Source organism: Drosophila rhopaloa, unplaced genomic scaffold (genome assembly GCF_018152115.1).
Source record: "Drosophila rhopaloa isolate 14029-0021.01 unplaced genomic scaffold, ASM1815211v1 contig_163, whole genome shotgun sequence".
Classification (NCBI taxonomy): domain Eukaryota; kingdom Metazoa; phylum Arthropoda; class Insecta; order Diptera; family Drosophilidae; genus Drosophila; species Drosophila rhopaloa.
This window is the reverse complement of record NW_025335043.1, coordinates 14,431,683-14,449,015: the sequence shown is the minus strand read 5'-3', so window position 1 is coordinate 14,449,015 and position 17,333 is coordinate 14,431,683. Positions and strand designations below refer to the sequence as shown.

At 37.5% G+C, this 17,333-nt stretch overlaps 2 protein-coding genes across 2 annotated transcripts in view; one reads left to right on the top strand and one right to left on the bottom strand.

Moving 5' to 3' along the window:
* Positions 1 to 2,840: 2,840 nt before the first annotated feature.
* LOC108053498 (uncharacterized protein KIAA1143 homolog) lies at positions 2,841 to 4,967 on the bottom strand. The gene is made up of 3 exons (XM_017136187.2): positions 4,700 to 4,967; positions 4,491 to 4,641; positions 2,841 to 3,058 (listed from the first exon to the last, which is right to left on the bottom strand). Exons 1-3 carry the CDS (start codon positions 4,805 to 4,807, stop codon positions 2,841 to 2,843), a joined length of 477 nt encoding a protein of 158 aa, XP_016991676.1. The 5' UTR covers positions 4,808 to 4,967.
* A 1,841-nt stretch (positions 4,968 to 6,808) lies between these two features.
* Positions 6,809 to 17,333, top strand: part of LOC108038151 (peroxidasin) — a 35,859-nt gene continuing 25,334 nt past the window's right edge. The window contains exons 1-2 of the mRNA XM_044458151.1: positions 6,809 to 6,934; positions 7,515 to 7,888. Coding sequence (XP_044314086.1) covers positions 7,722 to 7,888 — 167 coding nt within the window. The 5' untranslated portion in view covers positions 6,809 to 6,934; positions 7,515 to 7,721. The remainder of the gene's footprint in view (positions 6,935 to 7,514; positions 7,889 to 17,333) is intronic.

The following is a 17,333-nucleotide window of genomic DNA, read 5'->3' as shown; positions in this document are numbered from 1 at the left end:
TATATTTAAAACATATATATATATATATGTTTATATGTACATACGAACAGTTACCGAGCAGAGCCAACAAAACGATTGACATACATACAGACAGAAACGCACACACACCGCTTGCACATATATATAAAATCTATATATACAATGGCAATATCTATGTATGTAAGTCGGAAAGGCTAAGGGGGAGGTGCGGGGGGTGGCACGGATGACGACGTTTGGCTTTAGCTTTTTTAGTTGTTTTTGTTGCTGGCGGCGTGGTGGAGTATACTTTTTGTTGTTGTTGTTCGTTTTTGGTACAGGAGCGTGTTTTTGCGCTAGTGTTTATAGATGTGTGTGTGAGTGCGGCGCTTGCTTTCGTGTGTGTGTGTTTTTCTGCTTCTATGTTGGTTTGGATCTCACCTTATTTTATATATAATTTAACTAGACGTTGTACCATTCAAAAAACATTTTTTAACAGCTTTTATGATTGTTTGTTTTCAACCGCACTTACATTTACATATTTCCTGTCACAATCGGCAGGTTGTTGTTTTGTTTGGCCTCCCTTTTGCACCCTCGATCACAATAAACAAAAATACTGTCAAAAATTAAGGATCCTTTTTTTGTGGCTAAAAACCGGGGAAAATCCGAAAACTTTGGGGCTTTTTTTATGTTGGAAAAAAAAACTGAGTGGAAAGAACGCCAAAGGCGGAGACACAAGAGACGAACGAACGAACGAGCAGGCAAGACAAACTGGAAATGTGTGAGGCGGAAAAAGCAAAAACAGAGTTGCAACGAACAGCCGGGGCGCGCGCAGGGTTGCATGGCTCATATCGGCTATCGGGTATCGATAGCGGGCAATTACAAATTGCTAAATCCCAATTAATTACATATTTAATTGCTACGTTTATGTTTATTTCACTCATTAAAAAGCGGAAAAAATATTTGCAACTGTTTGCCGGCTAAGGAAAGGGCTCTCTCTATTAAGCACGCTCTCTAAAATAGCGAATAACCGTGTGAAGCGCATGGTCCGCACACATGTGTTTGGGTGTATGTCTGTGTGCATGAATGGAATAGCGTGGAATGGGAGGGAAAACAAATTTGACAATTGTACGCGCGCCACGAACGAAATGAACAAAACAAAACTGAAACGGCATTGCTTGTCGCCGGTTTTTTTTACTTTGATGGATTTATGCGATTTGGCATGTGCAAAAATTCAAACAGAGCGCGCGAAAAAATATTAAATGTGTAGCTTAAATATAGCAAATTAATCTGCTGCCCCCCTCTTCGCCCCCCTTACCTTACACACACAAACTAACACATACTAGCGTCTTAAACTGTATACTCATCACGATACTTTTGCTGATGCTTCTTCTTTCTCCTCCAACTTATTTCAGATTACGCTGCCCCTCTCTTTCGCACCCACAGCAACGGGATATATACAACCGTACATACCTATCTATATGTATACATACAACTAAATATGTATGTCTGTATGTAAGGGTCTTAATATGTAACTGTGTGTGTCTGTACGATTTGGTCTATATGCAAGTACAAAATTTGAAAGTAACCCGCTTCTGGCGCATTTTCCATCCCCTTCCCACCCCCCTGATCATCAACTTTGTAGAGGTCGAAGGGCATCCGGAGTAAGGAGTAAGAAGTACGGTATGCGGTCACCTAACCAATCGCCATCATCACCATCGGTGGGCCCATTAAAAACCCAAACTCAAACCCAAAACCAAACTATCGCCGCACTTTGTGTTATACATACACGTGACCTTTTCGATATTAACTTAATTGGACAATTCATACATAATTCAAAATGCAAAGTTAATCGAAAATTACTATGGCGGTTCGATTTAAAAATCTCTAAAATTTGGTCTATAAGATCAAAAAGGTGAACAAAATTATTTACTTAGCGTGAGCTTGATCCTAATTTTTAAATTGTATCTAAAGCTAATTATTCGCAGACTACAATTTGAAGACTACAAGAAGATACACCTTAATTGAGATTGATTCAAAACTTCCATAAACTTAAATATAACTTTAATTGAGCAATGCTATCGTAATTCCAACCTAGGATCAAAACTATTCTGGGTATACATGATCATGATATGCTATGATTTATGTATTATTAGATTATCAATGATTTCTACAACTAAAACCAAAAAAATGAAAATATATCAATATATAACCTTTGCTTAATCAGCAAAATATACAATATCAGATCAATATCCGATCCCCAGAAACACATTTTATGACATTTTCATTTAAAGCTTTACCAAGTCAATCAAGTTTCTTAGTACTTTGTATAATAATAGTTAAAGAAATCTTGTCTGATGTTTCACATTATTATATGAATATTTTTATTTGAAATAATATTAAATCAATGTACTTATGATCTTGGTTGACGTGTCTAAGCTTAAAATTGTGATGATCTAATATCTAAATCTTTTAATGACACATTTAAAAACAACAATAATCCTTCTTTGGGTTTTTAGGTTTTGATGCAACTTTGGGACAAAATGCCACCAATCACTATATAAACATATTACATATATAATTCGGTTTTGTAAAGTAAAAAAACATATTGAAAACCTCGCAATTTTTTGGTCAACCTATGAATGCGAAATGTAAAACCGTTGTTTATCATAATGGCTGCGTCATTCTGACTTGATTTCTGCTACATACTCGTACATAAATAAGCAGAACTCGATATTTAACCTACAAAATTCACTTAGCAACAAAGAAAACCTAAATCTTAGTTAACAGTCATTTACAGTTTCTAGCATAGATTTCTCACCTTAATCATTCGCTGCGGGTTAACTAAGCTAGTGAAAGTTATTTCCGGATAACTGATCTGATCTTCAATCCTCGGCCGTATCGTCCTCTTCGTCCTCGTTGAAGGACAGCTTACTGCTGGCGACCTTGGACTTCTTGCTTTTAGACTTCTCAGATTTCTTTCCAGATTTCTCCGTCTTCTTGCTGTTTTCGGTTTGGGACTTATCTTCCTCGATGTTGGGCTGCTTAACACGCTGTTTGAAGACTATGGGCTGGGTCAGATCCGCACGTTTTTCGGCTAGTTCTGGAGAAGATTGAATATAGGAATTAGTTTTGAAATAAAACAGTGATTCAAGAATTCGAAATTATGAATTTTTATAGAAAACTGCCTTGAGTTAGACAAGAAAAACTATTTCTAACAACTAAAGAGCTTTGTCAAATGCCAAAGCGAAACTTCTGCCTTTTTTCTAAAATAATGTAATATAATATTTTACTTGTACGATCTGAAAATGTATTGGATCTTAACATTGCATAAGTTGCTATGAAAATCAAATGGTGGATGCTTTTTGTCGAGTACTGGATGTGGGTTTGAAAGTTGCACAAAATCTTAAGAACATATTTAATATTGAAGAGCTAATAATATAAAAAAGGAAATGTATTTTAAAAATTGCATAAGCTACAAACGAATTCCAACTCATTATTGGATCGGAAAATGTATCTGGGTTTAAAAATTGCAGCATGACGAAGATGGGAAAATCAGAACAGGCCACCCCCTCTCCCCCTTAACCAACATCCTCCAAGCAGCACCCACAAGATGTTTTTCTCGGCCCTGGCCAATCCCCTCCTCCTCCGTCTCCTACCGCTCCATCTACCTATTCGCAACCCGCCCCCGCTGTTCCGCCACCCCTTCATCCTCCTGCTCCCTCTTCCTCCTCCGCCACTGCCCCGCCCCTCCTTCTCCTCCACCACGTCGTCAAGCCACTTTGGCCCGCTCTTTTTCTCTTTGCTCGCTTGCTTCGTTCATCATTGTCTCTCCGCTTTGGCCGCCTCCTTCATCCGTTCGTTCTTGCCCACGTTGTTTTCACCCGATTTTCTGCGCTCGTCCAAGGGGGGAGGTGAAGAGGAGGAAACGGAAGAGGGGACAAAGCGAGCGGCAGCTGCTGTTGTTAACTTCTTTGCCGGCTGCTTTATCGCCCCGCCCGCTTTACCAACGTTTTTCATCACATGTTTTGCTTTAGCGGAGCCCCCCAATGAAAATGTCAGTGTGTATGCCTCGTCGGCTATTTGTATATGTGTGTGTGTTCGTGTGAGGGGTGCTCCGCTGGGCAAAAAAAGGGAATCTTCAGGACGGAAATTACAAGGTTTACCATGGCAACATGGGTTTAAAAAAAGTATTAAAACCTCTGCCAATGCACATAAGACACCTACTTTTCAGTAAACAAAAATCGAACAAACGGTTCTTTTTGCACTACCGTTATATTTTCATTGGCAAAAATGCACAAACACACGCGCGCACACATATATACGAAGTCATATATATATTAGATATATATATGTAACGCTGGGCAGAAGAAGACAACCGCTCGATTCTGACTGAAAAGTTAAACTGAAAGACAAACTACAACATCCTACCTACGCACACACGTGCAACTGCCGCCGCTGGCGTGTTGTCTATGTGTCTGTGTGCGAGCGTGTAAGTATGTATTATATAGGTATGTATATATGGATGTACCGACCTTTGGCGGCCAACTGTTTCTCCGTTTTGGCTTCCTCAGCGGAAAGATCTCCTGGTCGAAGGACCACCACCTGCGGCTGTTCGTCCTCCCTTTCCGGCCGCGAATCCTCCCCAGAATCGTAATCCTCTGGGTCCGACTCCAAACGTTGGCGCTGCTTGGGATTAAATCCCCATTAGAATTCCCCGGGTTACAGACGACCACGAACTTACCTTGGTCTCTACGCTGGGTCCTTCTTTGTAGCCAATTTCCGCCTTCAACTTGGCCAAAAAACTCGGTTCCTGCGGCTTTACGTAGGTTATGTTGTTGCGCTTGGACATATCAGTTATGACGGCTATAACATCCCAGTTTTTTACCGATTTCGCAGCGGTTTTTGTTTTGCAGTTTCTATTTTGGCAAAATTTCTTGTTGGGGGTGGCACATATGTTTATCGAAAAGTGTGGAATAACGCGCGTTGAAAATACTGATATTTAAAACAGGGAATATACCTTTTTGTTATACGTTTTATTAATCTACTTATATTCATTTTAGATTTTAAGTTTGAGCTTGTTTTCTTTTTGGTTTATAAAACAACAATGGCAGATTGTTGATTGCTTGGTTTGGGTGTTATCGATAGTCACAATTGTACTAGAGATAGGTAAAGTGCTACCCATACAAATATTTAGTAGATGGGCAGCATCTAACATGCGGTTACCTTTTGAAAAAGGATTAAAGATAAACATAGAATTTATTTCAATTTAAATGAAATAAAAACCACTTTGCTGTTTCGTCAAATAAATTATTTGCCATGCCCAACTGACAAATTCCCCTCGAGGAACTCGATTACCCCGAGACTTGCAATCAATTTGCGAATAGATTTATAACTCCTTGACATCCTCCACTTTTACCAATCAAAAAAATGGGCGCATAAAACTGTCGCATAACTTGCAAATTTTCCGCTTCACCTGGAATGCGATGCCCCGAAACAGAAATTTGATCGAAACTGACAGCAAAACAATACACAGTGGCATTCATCAACGTCAGTGGCTTCCATTTGCAATGTCGTATGCACAGCTTCCTCCTCTCCTGAGCCCCCTCTGACCCCCTCTCAACCCCTCTCCTCCCATGGAACATAATAAATCATCTGCAAATTGATTTCAAAACTTCGACAGCTAACCAAAAAAGTGCTGCCGAAAAAAGAAGGCAAAATGAAAACTGCTGCAAAACGGAGAAATTTTATGAGCTGCAGCATATGTCGGACAAAAACAAATAGGATGCAGTGAGAAAAAAAGTCCTTTTTTAGATTAAAATCATAAAACTATTAAAATAATACATTAAAATTGGGACTGTCACTTTTAAAATTTTAAATTATAGTCCAAACTATTTTATAAAAGATTTATTTTCAACTTCTACATCCTAAAAATATAAGTTTATTTTACTTTTACTGTTGGCGTATTTTTTAATTTCTTTTAAAAAAACACAAAATATAGTTTGTTATTAATAAAATAAGGATTAGAGTTAGAAGTAGTAAAATATATTCACAATATCTTCTTTCAACAAACTAATATTATGATTTCTAAAAATATGATAAAAGTATTGCCTCACAAACAGAACTTTTGAAAAAGTGTTTGATGGGTAAAATAATATTTAAAGGTGCTACAAATTCAGAAATCGAAAAATTGTTGTATTATTCTCTCTCTGTGGGGCAATCCTGCTCAAAAACAAAAACGAAACTCCGCTTTCTGCATTCTGGCACGCGCTGGAAGCTTTCCCCCAAAGGGTTTTCGCCGGTCCCCGAACTAATATCAAATTGATAGCTTTTAAATTTGATTTCGCGTCTTATCACCGACCGCTTAAGCGAGCAGTTGCGAATCTGCCACCCCCTATCACTTCATGGATGCAAAAACAAATGGAGTGTACCAGGACACACCACCCCCCCTATTCCCCCTCCCCCTCATGCATTAAAAATGAGGCAGGCAGGGCATTTGATGCTGTGCAAGTGCAACGTGGCGTATGCTTGTTGTGTTTTGTTTTGCTCGCTTTGCGTCCGCATTGAAAATACATTGAAAATGCCGGTGCAACACAAGTGTGTCGGCCTTGATGCAATACTGTACCATATATAGTGGATATAGAGTCATCCATCCATCCATCTATACATCCCGTATATAGGCACCATAGGCTTCAGTCCCATGCCGGCCAACTAATATCGAGAACTCTTGAGAAGCCAGAGCCTCAGGAAAATGTTATCACAGTCTGCATCCGACACGGAAAAGCCGAAGCGCTGCATGTGCAACTCGGGACTCGGTTCCAAGTTCCGCCTTTCAGTTTCTGTTCCTCGGCGTTCAGATGCTCGTCGGCACTTGGCGCGTGCAGTTCTGTTCACTCGGCATAAAAATCCCCGGGAGTCGTTTAATAACAAAATCGTTCTAAAATTAAACATTTCGCCGAGACACTGAGAGAAAATATCGGTAACATTGCTTACAGTTCGATGAGTTTTCAAATCAGTAAAGAGTGTAGTTCTATCGCTGGTTTAAATTAAACTTAAATGGAAAACACTTTTTAACACCCTAAATTTTAAGATTTTAAAATTTTACTGAAATATAATTTTAGAAGTTCAGATCTTTAGTTAAAGATTTTTAACACATATTATTAATATACAAGTGAAAATTTAAAAATCTGCTGTCTCTAATAAGTAATTTTGAAAAGTGTAAAGTAACTGATTATAAATAAAACTTTTTTGAGATTACATTAATTTGGAAAGTGTTAAAGAAACTTTACAAATTATAATTTAGAAATTGTTGGTATTACTTAAAATAAACTAGAGTTAAATTTAAAAATAAGTTATACATAATGCTTTACCACAAATGTTGTATAATATTTTGCAAAATTCATAAGAAATTGTATTTTTATTATACCATTTAAATTGTTTTAAATTTTATTTCTTTACAAAATCATAAGTTTAAGGATTTAGAATCCCATCACTAGAAATAACTAGTAAATAGCAGGCTTCAATCAGCAAACTGATATCTTGGATTTTTGTTTGTGTAGCATGGTGGCCATTGTGCGATATATAAGTCGCACTTGCGCAGTGTTTTAGGCACCGCATTCAGTGATAAACGCTGTCCCGCAGAAAGTGATAAGGGAGCGGTACCAACTTCCGCCCGCGAAAGGCACTTATCGTCGCGTTTTGGCTGCGCCTCAAACAGTTGTTGAAACCACGTCCATCTGGTGAGAAGTGCGTGAGATTACCCCGAAATGCGAGTGCCGCTGCTCCTGCTGCAGCTGCTCGGCCTGCTCCTCCTCTCCGGCGGAGTCACGGCCGCCTACTGCCCCTCCGGATGCACCTGCCTGGAGCGCACCGTGCGCTGCATCCGCGCCAAACTAACCACCGTGCCCCAGGTTCCGAAGGATACCCAAACGCTGTGAGTATTCCATGGAAACCGTAGACTCTTCACTCGAACAATAAATATAACATTTCTCTAAATTCACGATGGGAATATATGGAATTCAAGATTTAATTTAAAAAAGTTTTAATAAATAAAGCACTTTGGAGCAATGGTATTTATAAAATGTTAAACTAAAATAATTTTAAAATATCTGAATGGGAAATAATTTATTAACAGAAGTTCCAATAAATTTTAACAACCTAGTTTTTTTAAGTATTCAAGAATATTTAGTATAGTATTTAAGGACAATTCGTTTTCTGGCTTAAAATGTTATATTTGACAGCTATTTTAAATTTAAATCAATATTAACGCTTTTATAATTAAACTAAATATTATTAAAATTTTAATTGAAAATGAAAAAATAATTTAAATTAAGTGCTCTCTATGAATTCAGTTTACTTAAAAATAAGTAAATTTTTGGTATTCAATACCCAAAAAGAGCAGAAAAGTTTTAAAATGCACAGAACGATTTGGTGGAAATTAAATTATAATAAAGAAGACTGTTACCTAAGTGAAAGGAGTTCTTAGAATTCATTTATCCCGAAGTAGAAATCCGAAATGGACTTTTAATATTAGTTCTTGGCCAACTTCGTCCTCTAGTTGGCTTTTGTTGAGTGTACATAAATCAACGCGGGAGTTGGCTTGCAAATCCATAAATTAGTTTTTAATGTTTTCTGTGCACGCTGCGAAAAGTTGACAGCGTTAATTTGACGCCTCCCTTTCTCCGTTCGCTTTCTCCGTCCGCTTTCTCCATCCCCTTTCTCCACCCCCTCCCCCTAATCCTCCTCCACCGCCGTCGGAATCCCAGATCTACGCTATGTTGACTCAATTAAACGGATGTCTAACCGGCAAAAGCTGACTGCGATTTGTATATTTATCACGCTGCCTGACGCGTATTTGCATGCATGTGCAATATTTCTGACGTTGCATTTATTTTCGAAAATGTCAGCAGTTTTCGCATGAATTTTGGGGGACCCATCGCATGCGACTCGGCAAATGTTTGTGGCGCATATGCATATTTATGTAGGCCGTGGCATGTCCCGGACCAGAGCAACATCCTTGCATCCTTGCATCCTGGCAAAATGCAGCCGGCGGCAGGTGAACAGACAGAAAAACAGTCTCCACTGGAGGACAGCTAGATATCCAGACAAGATTTTCGTGGTATTTATGGGGGAATTCAATTTCCACCTGGGGCCACTGAGCCGCGTTTGATGGCCGGGATTCGCTGATCCGGGGGCTAGCGGAAAATACGAAGGATTTCCACACGCCTGACAGGTGCAAAGTGCATCCTTGTCGGGGGAATAGGTGCAGCCACTCACTTAACGAGTCAACGAATGTGGAAGCCTTAAATAAATCGATTTTATGGCACTTTTGCGAGTCTAAAAGGCACTCAATGGGGAATACTATTCACCCATTAATGTTACAAGGTGAAGATGTTTATTCTGCTACATTCAAAAATATGAATATATATGTATAAAACTATATTTTATAGCCTATGTAGTAAATATGCCAACATATCATTTTATTTCCATTCGACTAAGCTAATAGCTGACACGTGCAAAAACCAAACTTGATATAAAAATAGGTGAAACAAATTACTGCCGATGTCAACAAATTGCAGTCCTTTAATAAATCGATTTGCATTTAATTTTTCCCCTTGAGGTTGAACTAGTAAAATTGCTAACAATGGCAAAACATTTTTTTTTTTACACTCAATATGTAATGTATATATTTTGATACTATTCAAATATAATTATGAACATTTTTAGTTTACCTTTTAAGTACGTTCAATATTACAAAAAGCTTTACATTTTTTTTTAGAAATTGTAGAGCAGATATTTGAAGGTGCTAAAATATTTTAAACACATTCACAGAACTTTTTTAATCGTTGTTGGTTACATTTTATTTTTAACATGCGTCACAGTTGTAAACAGTAATTGTGTAGATGCTAAAAAAATCGTAAATATATTTTAACCGCTGATTTCAATTACCATTTTGAAAGCCATTAAAGTTGTCTGTCTTTTTTATTACCTCAACTAAAATTCAAAAATATAAAATATAAAACTAAATCATTTGAAGACCACTACAGGATTAATAATTAAATTAACCAACATGTCAGGTCAAAGCGAAACTGTGTGCAAACAACAATGCCTTTGTAGTTAAATATGCCATTGTGCAATGTCTGATTTGCATATAAGCCACTCCCCCATAGAATTCACATCCATTTGCAAATCTCATTCGGAGGATCGCAACCTTTTCCATTTGTTTGGCTCGCCACACAACAATTTCTCAAATGGGTGAAAAGTGTGGAAAAATGGGAGGTGGAGGAGCCAACAGCATTTGGCAGTACTTAAATTAATCTTCATTTTAAATAAGGTGATGGCTGCATAATTTATCATGCCTCGAGAGCAACAGCATCCGCATCTACGGCAGTAGGAAAAAACAAAAAAAAGCGAAAAACACTGAAAAAGAGAGCAAACTTTGCCATTGCGATTTCGCTTTTCATTTATTCCTCAGCCGACCCGTTGCACACTTTTAATTAATTTGTTTCATTTATTACTGCATGTGTCTAAAAGTTGCTCTTGTTCTCGACTATAAGCACATATTTGTGCATTTTGCTTTTGTTTTTCTGTCGAGTCAGATTTTGCCGCTTTCATTCCATAATTCTCGAAATGTTTCTCGACAGTCAACGAAAAATATGAGAACATATTTTCCCAGCCAGAGACACCATTATTTTATGGCTCACACATGCCAGCATTTCGGTTCGGCTCTGTCTTCATGAAAATATTCTTGATTTAATTTTGTTAATGGCGAAAATTTTGTTTACAATTTCCGTCCGGAGGTCACTGGTGATAAATGCCGGGCAAACATAAAAGAGACGTTGTGAAAAATAGTTTACTCAGAAAAAGGCGAGCTGCGAAAGTCAGGGATTTATTTTTTGGCTATCAAATAAATTCATAAAGAAACGAGAATAATTTTCCTTTACCAAAATATAATTACTTGGGGGCAAGAAGATACATTTATTCGATATCTAACACTTCTCAATATTTGTTTGTAATTTATTAAATTTATGAAGTATGGCCTTTGTTGTTTTTTCTTATCTGGTTTTTAAAGAATTTAAAAGTTTCTGATAATTGATGTATAAAACCTAAAAGTGCAATTATTAAGTTTCTCCTCAGCATAACTTGATTCACAGTTTAGCTTTATAAATGATCTTTAAGATCGCCTCCTGCTGGCTTTCATTCAACGTTTGAAAAGCTTTTCACTGAATTCTTTTCTATTTTGCACACTTGAGCTTCAGTTGCCGTTCCTCTTCAATTTGATGTTGCTGCAGCTCAAACCTTCTCAAGGCCTAAGCCGCATTTCGCTCCTTTCAAGCTGTCCATCCATCAGGCATAAAGTCGGTGCCTTCGCAGCAGCAGCCATTGAAAGTTCTCGCCAGGATGGGGTCATAAAAAATAGTGCCCCTACTCCTAACATCCTTTTTATATCCTTGACTTGCCTCGAACAAAAGCCCAAACATTTTTTGGCCCGTCCCGTGTGTATTTAAACTGGCGAACTAAATGGAAGTCGAAACTGTGTAACATACGGCGGCCGTTCGCCTACATCATTCATCTTGCCACGCCCCCACGACCTCACTCCTCCGCACCGCCCACTCACATGGCAGCTGCTGGAAAAGGGGGCGGTTTTTGGCGGCATTTATAGCCCCCCTACCCCCTTCGCTACCCTTTGAGCTAAATAAATGCACTTGATTTCATTTCATGATGATGCATTTTTAGCTGACCTCCCATACAGCACACATCTCATCTTGGAGGCAGTTGCTCTGTCATTATTCCCGGGACCTTTCCAATCCAGCCCCTTAAGTCGGTTTTACTTGTGAGTACTGGAAAAAAATTTAATTTGAATAGGAAACAAAATCGCAAGGGGAATTAAGTGGATCTTAAGCTGAGCGAAGTCTTAAATTTCGTTTATAAAAAAAAGGTATTCAGAGAAGATTAATTTTTAATTTTAAATTCATGTCATCAAAGATCATTTTATAATACAGAGTATTTTAATAAGAGTCTGTCCAAATAACTTTCCAAAAAAATATGGCTTAATGAAAAACATTAGAATAAGAAAAGTTATATTCTAATTCGATTTAAAAATGATAAGTTTCATAAATATTAATACAAAATTAGGAACGTTTAAAAGGCCTCTGAATTAATAACAAAATAACATATAATAAAATAAATGTTGCAGATGATTTTCTTTATTAAAAAAAAAAACTAGTGAACATTTTAAACACATTTTTATTGAGTTTCCGATAGTGGTTAAAAAATGCCTTTACTTAAAATGACAAGAAAGTTAAAGAAAATAAATTTTGTATATTTTACCCAGGTAATATATATATCTGTTTAATTTATTTGACACTATTTTTGGCTTACTGTATCATTTGCTTGAGAAGACGAGCACATAAAACGCATATGTAGCCAAGCCATGTGAACTAAATCTGTTTTCTGCCGGCATCTCTGCCACACATGCCATCCAATAACTCGAGCATTATGCACATATGAAATATATCTCATAATGCCGGACCGACTTGCCACGCCCCCGCCTGCCGCAACCCCTTCGCCGCCCACTTTGCGGTGTGTCAAAACAAAAGTCGCCGCACACTGCATGCATGGCATATTAAAAAGTTTGATTAGCGTCCAGTTCGCTGACCCTGCCACGCCCACTCCGCCCACTCGGAGAATATGTCTGGTGTATATACGGACATGAACATGAATATGAATGTATGTATAGATATGGACAATATTTGCCCCGGTTTTTTATTTGCAAATCAACTATTTGCTAAAACTATTTTGCTGGCAAAAATGTTGCGACTCCCCTGTTGCTCTTGCTTTTATTTCATTTTTGGCCAGCTTTTTCCCCTCTCCCCTCTTCACTCCCCCTTATCCTGTTTATCCTTTTTCCTCTCTTTGGGTCCTGCCCCTACATAACTCCCATTTTCCGCCATACTTTTCTGCATTTTCTCATCTCGTTGGGTGCATTTATGCGTGAGAAATGCCTTGTATTTTGTAGTTGTCGTCTCCATATCCTGGTTCCTATTCCTGTTCCAGTTCCCCTGCCATGTTGTTATTAAATATGCATAAATTTCCTTTTTGCACAGTTCTCTCTAGCCATTGTTGTTGCTGGAATTTTGCATTTACATTTGCTGTTTATTTGTCGGTGGAAATATTGAAATTGTTACCAATGGATAGCAGATTTCAGGCCGGAGAACTTGTTTCCGGTGGGTGAGTGGGCGGCGGATGAAGTCGGATCTCCGGGCTCAGGTGTGGATGAATAGTCAGAGGAAGTCGGAGGGGTCACTGGATATACATATCCATCTGGGAAGATGTCCTGTTTTGGGCGTGGATAATTATAACAGTCGGCAGTTGTCGGTGTAAGCTGATGTTGTCTAATTTCTGACTGATTTGTGGGTAATTCATTTGCTTGGCGTTGAGTTATGATGAAATTGTTAATGAGATTAAGTATTAATACTTGTATGGTTTTAACATTTCTTGCTTAAGAACTTTTCAAATATATACCAGCATCATTTTATGTGGTTTATGATTGAGTTGCCATAAGTTTAAGGCCTCAACAAAATTCTAATTAATTAACTTATTTATTTATGATTAATTGTGAGCTTTTCAAACTAAATAAATCAAAATTCTTTAATGCTGTTAGTCTCCTCTTAAAAAATATTAATTTATACATTTTTCTCCTGTTAAAGATGTTTGCATAATTATGGAAAGCTTATTTCTTTGATTTGTGACTATTTAATTTGGTTAATTACATTTGTAGCTTTACGAGGCGTATAATTAAAACGTGTCATAAACAAACAATGTTAGTAATAAAAGAGTAAAATAGAAAAAACAGAAAATATGTAAAAAAGTAATATATTATTAATTGGATTACAAATATGATAATTTATTAACATAATTTTCTAGTTAAATGAAGAAAATAACTCATTCTTCTTTTTTAGTTACATTTATTTTTACTAGTACATCCTTTTTAGGTTGAATCATAATTTATTAAAGTAAGAAAATTGAACGATAAACCGCATTACAGAAATTTATTGATTACTTAAGCTAAGAAAGTATCAACTACAAAAACCAAATTTTGTTTAGGTTTTAAATAAATTGAGAAATTAAATCTGGGTCACAAAAGAATTTCCACATCTCTGAAAAAATTAAGATTTTGCACATATTTATAGTTAGTTTAATTAATTAAATCATGTAGATCATGGTATTGAATTGGCAAACTGAATTTAATTTGCAAAGTATTTGTCGCTTAAAAAACTCATCCTCCTGAGATCACAGTGCCATCAATCAAAGCAGTCTGTGTTTGTCTAGTGATAAATCGTCTAAATGCATTTCGAATTCAATTACCAATCATTCAAAGAGCATTCAAACGTCGCTGTCTCGCTTTCGCGCCATCCGTCTCTTTTTTTTTGCCACGCCCACTTGTCAGGATGTTGCCCCTTTGGTGAAATATAATATTATTGTTACGCTTTTTTGCCCTTGCATTTCGGAGTCTGGTTTGACTTTTCAATTGTTGCCATATATTTTTGCAGACCGAAAAAAGGGCAACATGGAAATAAAATTAAATTGCGTATGTGAACAATGTGGGCGGTTTGTGCCACCCAATTCTGTAATATGATTTGTAATTATGCAAATGAAGCGGTAGACCAGAACCCACTTGAATGGGCGATCCATTTTTGGCTGATTAAAGCTGAACGAACGTTTGCGAAGGCAACGAGCATCAAAGGGAAATCCCCGATGGCAAAGTTTTTGCCAATCAAAGCGTATGCATTTTTAATTCACTGTCACTGGCAGCAATGGAAATGGAGCTGGAAAATGGGGGGGGAAAATCGAGTGGCATCTCGAGATTACCGAGGAGACTGCTGATTCCGCCAAGAAATCTGTCTGCCAGGCTTCGCTTCACTTTGACATAGAAAAATCTTCTATTGATTTCCCGAAACTCCCCCTCAATTTGCATTTAAAGTTGGATGTTTTTTGTCCTTCGTCCTTCGTCCTTTCTCTCTTTAATGCTACAAAGTGGCACTTGGTTCATTTGCCAGCAGTTCTCCCTCGGATCTTGCCACTACCATTGCCACTGCCACGCCCACCAGCTTTGTCATTTCGCATGCTCGTTAGTGCGGAGCAAAGAATGCAAAGTAGCAAGATAGCAAAAGCTGTGTGCTCTGTGCAAAATGCAGCAGCAACATCATCGCAGCACAAACACATGCCACAATTTATAAGCAAAGTTATTTTGCCACCGAGAAAGCTAGAGAGCAGGGGGGGCAAAGGGGGCGGTCCTGTGGCAACCAGCAACATGTCAAAGTGGAGCAATCGGCATGTGCAACGGACACAGAACAGGACACTGAACACGGAGAACAGGCATGCACATAAAGAAAAAATATAAAATACCAAGGAACTCTTATATTTTTCAAAATAACTACATAACAAATTTATATTACACAATTTTAAGGACCTTAAAATAAACTCTTTGTTTAAAATATTATAAATTAAATATTGGTTAAGCCTTAATTTAATTTTTTTATCCCAAGATTGGACAAAAATAAAATATTTACTTTCTTGAAGGAGGATTCTTTAATGCGATAATATCTATTACTATGAAAACTCTAGAAATAGCATAACCAAATTAAGTTCATGATTAAAAGGGTTGCTTTAGTATGAATAGAATATTTATCTATTATTTATTTTTGTTGGCTTACATATTTCTAGAATGTGTTTATCTATAGATTTGCTCTTATTCCTAAGAATAAGCAATGATTAAGCAATGATTCAGCAGTTTAGGGTCGTAAACTTTACAAAAGAAATCATTGTATCCTATCAGAATATAAGTAGTCTCAAGGCAGGATTATTCGCGCAGTGTAGGACCTGGCAACTGGCGGTCAAGCATAAGAAACAAGCAGCATCAGCAGCAGTAGAATCGTCCGCAGACGAGGAGCGGCAGCCCATAAGTATGCTATGGCAACAGAGCGAAGCCCAAAAGCGAAGGAATAAGAGCGCAAATAAAAAAGGAGGAAACAACTGGTAGAGCTCCCCCTTTTCCACCTGGCCAGGTGAGATGCCACCATCATGTGGGCACGGCTACAGTCAACAGCAGGCGTTGGCCAGGCCAAGAAAAAGACAAGAAAAGAGGGCCACTTTTGAACACCGAAATGGAGAATACTCTTGTAGATAAAGTAACCTAAGCTACTGATTATTTTTTTAAAGAAAATACAATATTTATATGCCCATTCAATATTTTTGTGGATTAAATCAAACATTTAATATTATTTTAGAATTTTTTCTTTAGAAAAAACACAGCTTATCAGTGATTTTTTTAGATATTTTGTTTATTTTAAACTTAAGTGAAATTTTCTGTGGTCTGAGTCTAAATGCCTATTATATTTTTAGTAGCTCAAAAATTTGTATAATTAAAATAAAATTCTCTATGAAGTCTCAACTTTTTGCCAAAAAATCCTTACCCCCTCGAAGGACATTTAAAGGAGGCAAAGGAAGAGGTCGCTCCGGACTCGCTCACTGCTCAGCCAGGCGGCAAACCAAGTGAGTCCGGGGGTCCGAGTCCAAGTCCTCCTGGCCAAGTGGCACGCCACGTAACCAGCAGATACCAGATAGCAGGAGCAGCTAGTCGGAATGCGGAACTTGGCCCAGACAGATGCATAATAATGTTAATGTAAACGCTTGCGACTCTGGGCGGTGGGAAGTGAACACCAGTGGCCACCGAAGATTGTGAGCAGCATTACCATGGCGTATGCGTAATATGCTAGCAAATTTGAAGCTTTTCATTGAGAAATGCAATTTATATTAAGTATGGGTAGTGCATTGCTTAAAATAAGATAGTAGACAAACTTTTCTTTAATCAGTAGCTTTTTCGAATGTACTTTTTTACCATGGCGTATGTGTAATTAATGCATATTACTCATACGCCATGTTACTTGATTCGAGTCTTTTCTGAATCTTATTAAATAAAACTGAAATCCATTTAAATATAACTCTGGCTTGCAATATCACTTCCTGTAAAATATTTATTAATTTTCTGGGACCACAGACAAATACCTTTCATCCACCTCACACCAAAAGTATTTATATCCAGATATCCCAGCGCTATCTGAAATAGAAAACTGCATGAACAGTAAGGGCTTTGGATAATATTCGCCTTTTGTACGCATATTAAACCGTTTCCACTTGAATGGCGAACTGATTTCATTGCATTTTTATAACGCATATATATTGTATGTACGATGTGTGGGCTGAGTTTTCCTCCTCAAATAAAAAGCGAAGAGCTGCTCATGCACCCAGCTCCATGCTCGACATATAAATCTGCTGTATAATTGAATTTCACACGTTGCAAAGAAAAAAAAAATAAC

Coding starts and splice junctions, on each gene's coding strand:
- LOC108053498 (XM_017136187.2), bottom strand. CDS start 4,807: ATGTCCAAGCGCAACAACATAACCTACGTAAAGCCGCAGGAACCGAGT. Junction 4,642..4,699: donor GACCCAGCGTAGAGACCAAG/GTAAGTTCGTGG, acceptor AATCCCAAGCAG/CGCCAACGTTTGGAGTCGGA. Junction 3,059..4,490: donor GAAACAGTTGGCCGCCAAAG/GTCGGTACATCC, acceptor AATCTTCTCCAG/AACTAGCCGAAAAACGTGCG.